At 41.0% G+C, this 9,853-nt stretch overlaps 1 protein-coding gene across 1 annotated transcript; it reads left to right on the forward strand.

Annotated features, from left to right (window-relative positions):
• Nucleotides 1-1,263: 1,263 nt before the first annotated feature.
• Nucleotides 1,264-6,242, forward strand: rbm15 (RNA binding motif protein 15). Its single transcript, XM_084389523.1, has one exon. It carries the CDS (start codon nt 1,418-1,420, stop codon nt 3,977-3,979), a length of 2,562 nt encoding a protein of 853 aa, XP_084245649.1. The 5' UTR covers nt 1,264-1,417; the 3' UTR covers nt 3,980-6,242.
• The last annotated feature ends 3,611 nt before the right edge of the window (nt 6,243-9,853 follow it).

A 9,853-nucleotide genomic window follows, 5' to 3' on the forward strand; every position in this document is an offset into this window, starting at 1 on the left:
AGCCTGATCTTTCAAGAAAGGGGAGCCAGCTCCGGCTACACATGCAAACTGATTAAATCCCTGATTAAAGGATGTGATAAAGAAACACAGTTCAGGAATACAAGAGAAGCATTACTAATAAGAACTACAATGAAACTGGCAGGATGAAAAATGTACACAAAGACAGTGTGTGCTAACTATTGTAGGCTTTGATAGGACAGACACACAATATAAACGTACACAGCATCTCAGTATTTAACATTAACCATAAAATAGCCAAAACTATTGAGTTGACCTGTCTTGATGACTAGGCCTGCAGCAGTTTGAATGACAACTTGGCAGTTAACTGGCAGATAACCACTATAGGCTACTTAAACAAAAATTTTGTTATAGGCCTATAAACAAAAATGTAAATTATATGATGTGTTAGCTTGTGCTTTGTGCATTTAATCCTTATTTGTAATACACAAATTATTTGTAGCCTAGCCTATAGAAAGCATTTATTTCCTAACATTTTTTTAATCGCATATTTGCTCTCTTTTGACCACACAAGAAACATTCAAAGCAGTTTTTATTTTAATTTTTTTTGCCTTAAATATAGGCTAACATCTTACATTAGCCTTTGGTTAGCAATTTGGGAGACAAAAATAAATAGATATTCCACCCGTTCTGAAAATCTTTATTCTAAAAAAAAAGAACCCCGTTGACAATGCTAAATCTAATGGGCTACTGAACCGACAACCGACATGTTAAAAAACTATTCTTCACGTTTACACTAACGTGACCCTTCAGTTCACCTCAGTGGAACAGGCAAGCATCACCATCTGTTGGACATAAAGTGAACTACCATATTTTTATGTTTCATTTATTCGACCACTCACAATTTATAAAGATAACATTTGTAATTTAAATGAAATGTAAGACAAAACTCCCAGTCTTTAGAATCAACTCAACATAAAACACTTTTTAAATTCAAACAATTTTTGTTGAATCCTAACAGATTTATTGATTCGTCATGTTTATTAAAATATGATGGAATTTGGTGCAGAAGCACATATATTATATTTTAGGTGCATGACCTCAAGACCTCACTGAAAATTAGTTAAATGTCACCTCTCTTGTTTATAAAGTGGCTATGGTTATGGTAAATATTTGCCGAATGAAGCTAAAATGGTGTACATCGAGACTGGGCGCTGTACGGGCGGTCTAGATTGACAGACAGAACAACCAGTGGCGTGGAAGTTTCTCAGAGAGTCAAACCAATCAAAGTCGACGGGCGGGACATGTTTTAGTCTCGACAAGATGGCGTATGCGGTTGTTTTGCCGCAGGGACACTGAACAAATTATACAATTTCTCGTGTAAATTCGTTGCCATCGCGTTAGCGTACCTGTTAAAAAAAGTGTTTTGTTTGACGCGCAAAGCCAGAGGATATCTAACATGAAAGGGAAAGAGCGGTCGCCTGTGAAAAAGCGTTCAAGGGCCTTGGATGATATACGAGACAGGGGAGGAAGCCACCCGACCAGTAAGAAAATGGGGGTTATCTCGATTTCTGGCGGGGGGAGCAACAACGGCAATAGTTCTTCTAAAAGCGAAGGGGGCTCTGCACGAAGGGGCCTGATCGGAGATAAAAGAGATGGAAGGGATTTTGACGGACATGTCTCCAGTCGGACTGGAAATAACCACGGTTACACCAGCCCCGTTGCGAGCTCGAGCGGCAAGAATCACGCGTCGAGCTTGTCTTTAGAGGCGGCCGCGCGCACCAACTCGCGCGGAGAGTCGCGCGCCCCGCTTCCCACCAACGAAAGTGAGTACAAAACTTTAAAAATCAGCGAGCTCGGCTCCCAACTGAGCGACGAGGAAATCGAGGACGGCCTTTTCCACGAATTCAAAAAATTTGGTGATGTGAGCGTTAAAATCAGCCGAGTCAATGACGAGAGAATCGCATTCGTCAACTTTAGGAGACCGGATGATGCCAGGGCGGCAAAGCACGCGCGAGGGCGGCTGGTGCTGTACGACCGTCCTTTGAAAATCGAGGCTGTCTACTTGAATAGGCGGAGAAGTCGGTCTCCGGTAGATAAGGACCATTTCTCTGTCGTTGCTGGCCATAGACATTTGCATACCCAGAGGCCGCTCTCTCCAACCGGTCTGGGTTACAGAGACTACCGGTTACAGCAGTTAGCGCTGGGCCGGCTTCCTCCTCCCCCACCCCCTCCCTTACCGAGAGAGCTTGAAAGAGAAAGAGAATTTGCCTTTTATGAAGCGAGGGCGCGGCCCGCGTACATCGCTGAGCGAGCCGCTCCTTTCCGCGAGGAGGACTTTATCTCTCCAGAGGACGACCAGAGAGCCAACCGCACACTATTTCTGGGTAATTTGGATATTACTGTGACTGAAAATGATTTAAGGAGGGCTTTTGAACGATTTGGGACCATCACTGAGGTGGACATTAAAAGGCCCACTCGGGGCCAGAGCAGCACCTATGGCTTTCTTAAATTTGAGAACTTGGACATGGCCCACAGAGCTAAAATGAGCATGTCTGGGAAAGTCGTGGGCCGAAACCCCATAAAAATTGGCTATGGCAAAGCCACCCCCACCACACGCCTATGGGTGGGTGGTCTTGGACCTTGGGTGCCTCTCACTGCGCTAGCCAGGGAATTTGACCGTTTTGGCACTATTAGGACTATAGACTACAGAAAAGGGGACACCTGGGCTTATATTCAGTATGAAAGCCTGGATGCCGCTCAGGCAGCCTGCACACACATGCGTGGATTTCCTCTCGGCGGTCCCGACAGGAGGCTGAGGGTGGACTTCGCTGACACGGAGCACCGCTACCAGCAGCAGTTCTTGCAGCCCCTCCCTTTGCAGCACTATGAAATCGTGGCTGAGTCTTTCGTCCATCGCGCCACCCCCGAGGCCATCAGGGTCCGAGAACGGACTCCCCCACCACTGCACTTCAGAGAACGAGAACTGTACGCCGGGGCTGAATGGCCTGCCCCTGCCATTCGTGAACGTGTACGAACTCCTGCATTTGAACCCCTTGAACACTTGGAGCGTGAACGACGGCGAGAGGCGTGGTCACTGGAGCGGGAGCTGCCGGCCAGGGACGCTGCACGCAAACGTCGACTCATGGAGGACGGGAGACATCTGGAGTGTTCGCCTGACAGCAGCAGCGAGTGGGCAGCCCGACGCCGCAGACCACCGTCCCTTGAAGGCAGCCCGGGAGGGAGCAGCCGAGATGGTCGATTCAGCGATTCAGAGCGTCCAGCGAGAGCAGATCGGGTGTCCCCTGCACGAGAGAGCCGCAGCAGCCTGGACCGAGCCCCTGGTGAGAAGCGCATTAAAGGCAGCAGCGTCTCAGAGACCAGCGTCGGCGCAAGTCCAGCGGAAAGAAAGCGCAAAGCAGGCGATTCAGCCAAAGGCATCTCCAAAAGGGACAGATCCGAGGGCAGCTCCAAAAGCAGCCAGGCTTCAAAGCAGGATGCAGGGGGCAAGCTTAGCATGGCCTGGAATGGCATGCTGCTCCTAAAGAACAGTAACTTCCCAGCCAGCATGCATCTCCTGGACGGGGACTTGAGCGTCGCCACCAGTCTTCTTATCGACGGCAGCGTGGGCGGCAAAGTCGCTCAGCTGCGCATCACGCAACGCCTCCGCCTCGACCAGCCCAAGATCGACGAAGTGTCTCGCCGCATCAAAGTCGCAGGCCCGGGCGGGTATGCGGTTCTTCTGGCAGTTCCGGGCAGCACCGAGGAGCCTTCGTCTTCGGACCCAGCAGCATCGACACAGAGGCCCCTGCGCAACTTGGTTTCCTACCTGAAGCAAAAGCAGGCCGCTGGGGTCATCAGTTTACCCGTCGGGGGCAGTAGAGATAAGGACAACACTGGCGTCCTGCACGCATTTCCACCATGTGATTTCTCTCAGCAGTTCTTAGATTCTTCTGCGAAAGCTCTTGCCAAAACGGAAGAGGACTTCCTGGTCATGATCATTGTGCGAGGAGCATCCTAACAATCATAATACACACTAAAGTATTGTTAAATGCAAGCTTCTCTTAATGTCTCTTAATTGCATGCTCTCTAAAGCAGAAGTGGTACTAGAGTAAAGGGCAAATGTTATTACCTGCTCTGCCAAACATGTACAAAAACGAAAGAAAAGGCCCATTCGTATAGCAAAGTTTAGCTCTATATAGCAATATATTTGTTTTCCATTGCAATTTATTCAGATGTCTAGTTTGTGATAAGTTGTACCCTGCGTAAAAGAATGAGTGATATTGGGTATATTAGAATAGAAATTTAATTTGCTATGGGTCATTAAACACTGTTTAGTTACAATACTTCTTATCAACATGTATTTCAGTCAGATTCCAGACAGTTATCCCTGTACGAAATCAATGTTCATTTCATTCATGTTCATGGTTTTCAATTGATCTGATTTAATGGGAACTTGGTTTGTGTCTTGATGCTTTGAACAATCATTCATTAATGGGGAGTGTAATATAAGTATATATAGTCCTGTAGGCAAACTAAAACAGGCCGAATATTTTGCTCAGTGAACTGCATGTTAATGCTTGTGTTCTACTGTAAGCTGTTGCAGAGGTTTAATATACAAAGATGTAGCCAAATAGTGTCATCAGTGTTATATTGATTGAAACAGGCAGCATTTTAACACCCCATTTCACATTAAAAAAAAAATCTGTAAACATATTTTGATTATAAAAGTAGTCCTCCTTAGACCAAAGCATTACATCAAGCATCAACTTTTGTGAAGAATAAGGTATTCTGACATACTGTTTCCATGTTTTTGGGTTACATTTGAAAGGTTTTGAATTAAGCATGATTCTGGTTTCAAAGTGAGGTGTCCCAGTTTAAATTATGATTATAATTCATTTGTTTGCATAGTGTGGTTTTAATTTTATTTTCCCCATAGGACTGTCATTATTTTCCAGAAATATCCTCTTTACAGTGACATTTTTTTAATACTGGTGGTATTCTTATAAAGGTCTCTTTATAAAGATGCATTTGCTATAAAAACAGACTTTTCAAATAATCAATGTTAAGTAAGTGCATGTGGCCTATGATATGATATTTTGTCATTGTCACCCGTAATTTGCTAAATATGCCATGTGGAACTTTCACCCAAGGGAAAGTTCACCCAAAAATGTAAGTTCTGTCATTTACTCAGCCTTATGTTGTTCCAAACCTGTATGAGTTTCTTTTTTCTGTTGAACCCAAAAGAAGATATTTTGAAGAATGTTGTAGCCATTGACTTCCATAGTATGAAAGTCAACTGTTTGATTACCAACATTCTTCAAAATAACTTATTTTGTGTTCAACAGAAGAAAGAAACTCACACAGGTTTGGAACAACTTAAGGGTTAGTGAGTGATGGCAGAATTGACATTTTTGGGTGAACTATCCCTTTAAGGTGTATGAGTAATTTAAAGAAATCAAGCCCACAGATTTGTACACGAACAGAGACTTTGATGCCCTAAAATTTTGAATCTTGTGCAACTGTAAGACAGTCCTACATTTGATTTTAGTTGACAATATAGATGTACATTTAAATATGTTCATAGTTCAACAGCCATTTATGTTTGAAATATTACACGCTGTTGTGGTTCTTAGGTGTCATTGTTCGAATGGTTTTAAAATGACAGTCTATACTTTACTCTGAAGTCCTGAAGAAGTAGAAATTTGTGTTCTTAGTCTGTTTAGCTAACTGCAGTGTACTGATCTGATGCATAACTAACATCTTTTCATGTATGACTTTTCTATTCCTCACACTAAATTGTGTTTTAAAAGTTGATTGATTGGTAATTTCACAATATAACAGCTCTTTGTGTACATGGTTAAATGGACATACTGTACCGTTCAGTCCCGGCCACACAGGACAGGACAGCAAATGGACCGTTCCACAAGTGGACTTCACATGGCTGGAAGCCGAAATAATTGTTTGAAATGATTCAGGAGCCCTTTGGATGCACAGGGGCAAGAGCTTTCCATTTAGTGTTAGTGTACTCTCACTGAGAGCATCTTCCTGCTTGTGTAATTGTTTTTTTTTTTTCGTGCTTACAGTTCCCGTATTTAAACGGAAATAATGACACTCTTGATTTGTGCTGTGTTTACCTAATTTCTTGATTGGGGAGAAAGAGGAAGCGTCACTCACTCCTTGCACAGCTCTTGACGTGGCTGTTTGTACACACACAAAAAGTGCACTGGCCCCTCATTTGATTATATCACGCTATCAATAAATTGTTTCATTTGAGGGAGAAATGTTTATTCCTTGGAAATCAATTGAAGAACGCCTGCGCTGCTTTTTTCGGTTGTGTTTCGGGAGGAATTGTTGCTCAAATGCTTGTTTCTGCTCAGGAAAGAGAAATTCTGCTCCTTTGTGTTCGGCCCGGGATCAGTCATGGCAGTGAGAGCGAAGGGGCGAGAGAGCTCTTTTGAGGCTCGATGTTGTTGTTGATCTGTGTTTTCCACCCTTGTGTCCTGGAGTTGCCCCACATGCTAAGTAACCTGAGGTTGCTGCTGCCCCCCCCCCCCCCAACCCTCAAACAGATCAGGGAGAAAGGGGCCGTTCTGCTGAGCGTTGAGAATGAGTGGAGAGATGATGTTTGCGCAGACCTTCATCTAAACTGAAATATCTGTTTCAGCACCTTTTGATTCTCTCAGGCGTGCCGGCTGCTCCCCGTATGTGTCCCTCAGCTGGAAGTATCCAGGCTTGCTGTAACCTGGCCGGCCACACTATGCATTGCCAGCACGACTGCCTGAACCTTACCTGATATCAGTGATTTCCATTTCAGAGGAGCAGGCATTTGTTTATCCCATCCTTTGATTTCGTCTGATATGATTTTGTTTTGCTCCATTGAAAATCAGTGAAGGAAGAGGATTTAGAAAAGCCAAAAAAGCGGTTTTAGCCTTCGAAATTGTGTGCGCCTCGAGTCGAGCTTTGATAGTTTTGTTTCCTTAAGCGTTTATTTTCCCCAAAGAGATTGTAAAATGCATCCAGATGATCGGTACGTGGTTAATTGACCCTCCGTTGTGAAGAACCCCTGAAAGAAAACAAGCTGCCCTTGTGAACTCCACTCAAAGTTAACATGGAGTTTGCTTGCGTTGCGAGGAGCCTCATCAGGAGGAAGAGAATGAACACCACCTCCTTCCCTTTCCTTAGTAAGACATGCGGTCAGCTGCATCACTTCACCTGCAGCTCATTCAGGCCTCTCGCGTGAGGAGGAACCAGACCAGTCCTCTGGTGTGGGTGGTGAGTAAGGGAGCATTTGCTTCATGCCAGGTCTTTAGACTCAGAGTCTACCTGGTACAGGTAAGTGTCAGTTAAACAAATGCATTAGAACATTGACTGTAACTGTGACATCTTGGCCTGCATTATCCAAAACATTTCTTTCCTCTAAAAAAAAAAAAAAAAAAAAGTATATATATATATATCGGTATCACTTTACAATAAGGTTGCATTAGTTAACATGAACTACGTTCATTTCAACATTTACTAGTGCATTATTAAAATCAAAAGTTGTATTTGTTAGCATTAATGCACTGTGAACTAACATGAACAACTGTATTTTTTATTAACTAACATTAACAGAGATTATATACTATAACAAATGTATTGCTCATTGTTAGTTCATATTAGTTAATGCATTAATAAATGAGACTGTTGTAAAGTGTTACCGAAATATTTGTTACGCTATATTTTTGGTAGGTGAATTTACACAAATAAACTGGCAATAAGGATTTTCATGTTAAAGCACTAGTTCACCTGAAAATGTTCTCACTCATGTTCTTCCAAACCTGTATGACTTTCGTGTAGAACAAACAAGATATTTAGAAATTTTCCTACGTATAATTTTTCTAATTCTTGTTTTGGACCCTATTGACTTTAACTGTATGGGCAACAATGGTTAAAACATTCTTCAAAATATCTTTTGTTTTCAGCAGAAGAAGGAAAAAAAAAAGTCATCCAGGTTTGGAATGACATGAGGGTGAGTCAATTATGACAGAATTTGCATTTTTGGGTGAACTATCCCTTTAAGTGAAGAATAATAAATGCATTGTATTTTCAAATGTAAATAAATTAATAACCTATATATTATTCATAGATGCAAAAATAGTTGTTGGTTGTATCCCTAGAATGACAATAACCCAAATGAACACTAATAGTTTTAAATAAATGTAGAAAATAAAAGTATATATAAAATAAGATATATCTGTGTTGTTAAATTTTTATTTGGATTATACAAAATTGGAGACAGCTTTTATAAGATCTAAAACAACCACATTTACAATTTACATACAATTTGCAATAAAATTACATATACAATTTAAAGGGATAGTTTTTACTCACTGTCAGGTTGTTCTAACCCTGTACGAGTTTCTTTCTTCTGTTGAACACAAAATAAGACATTTTAAAGAACGTTGGTGTCCAGACAGTTAACGGAAGCCATTGACTTTCATAGTATTTTTTTTTTTCCTACTATGGAAGTCAATGGCTTCTATCAGCTGTCTGGACACCAACGTTCTTCAAAATATCTTCTTGTGCGTTCAACAGAAGAAAAAACCTCGTACAGGTTTGGAACAACATGAGGGTGAGTAAGTAATGACAAAATGTTCATTTTCGGGTGAACTATCCCTTTTAACATAATGCCACACTTCATTTTAGCCTTTGTATTTTCATAGAGCTTTTCATTCCAGTTAAAGCTTCACTAGATTTACTATTAGCCTTATAATCCTAACAATTAATTGCCTTATAAGTTCTATTGATAATTTTCATTGTAACTTTCACCTGTCTGTGTTGAAAGTACTGTAATTGATAGATCCTTAGAGCACTAGGTACATTATAATTTGCTACAATGATGTCAATATATCAGGCTCCTCCTGATTGTAAAATATTTCCCTAATGATAGCAGGAAACCAATAAGATAGTGATTACATTAGTTATGCAGTAAACCTCATTGATTATGAACAGACTTGAAAATAACCAGGGGCTGTGGGAGATTGTGTTGAATATATTATCTAGTATATTGAATATCTAATTAAATTATGATGGGTGTCAGAAAAATTATTTAATTGCATAGGGCTTTTTTATTTTATTTAGTATACATAGGACTGTCATAATTTCTACCTTCACAATGAATGACACTGTTAATACTGGTATTCTTATGAAGATCACTTTATAAACATAAGACGAACAGGAATTTTCTGTACAAACATAGATTTCTGCCCATGGATATGAATAGAATTAACAAGCTGAAATATTATGTATGTATGTGTGTATATATATATATATATATATATATATATATATATATATATATATATACACACACACACACACACACACTCAGTTATAAAAATAGTCAATCTTCAAATTTTACAGTACATTAAAGAAATATTGGTGTTTTATTTCAAATTTCGACTCTATTACTGTCTCATTTTGAAGACTGCGCCCTCCGGAGGTCATATGTCATAGACGCTGCCTCATTTCAGAAAAGTAACCAAATGACAATAATTTACTCCTCACAAGGAACAGTCAATTTTAAAATGATTACTTTTCTAAAAAGGAAACATCCTGGATGACATATGCGTTCCCCAAAGGTGACCTCCGGAGGGCGCAGCCTTTGAAATGAGACAGATTTTATTATGAGTATAGATGTGGTGTTCTATTGACCAAAATCTGCTCTTTGCAAAAAGATTTGGGCACTGACTAATATTAAATCCATTAATACACCTGATATAATTCATCTCTATAACATTTTTACTTGTCCAGTGTCAGTCACGCATTGAGAGAATACCATGGCAGTGACGAAAATGATGAGTTCTCTCAGCCCTTATGTTTTCTCTTGTGTCTTCACCACAGTTCTGACTGA

Source organism: Rutilus rutilus, assembly GCF_951802725.1.
Source record: "Rutilus rutilus genome assembly, chromosome: 19".
Lineage (NCBI taxonomy): Eukaryota > Metazoa > Chordata > Actinopteri > Cypriniformes > Leuciscidae > Rutilus > Rutilus rutilus.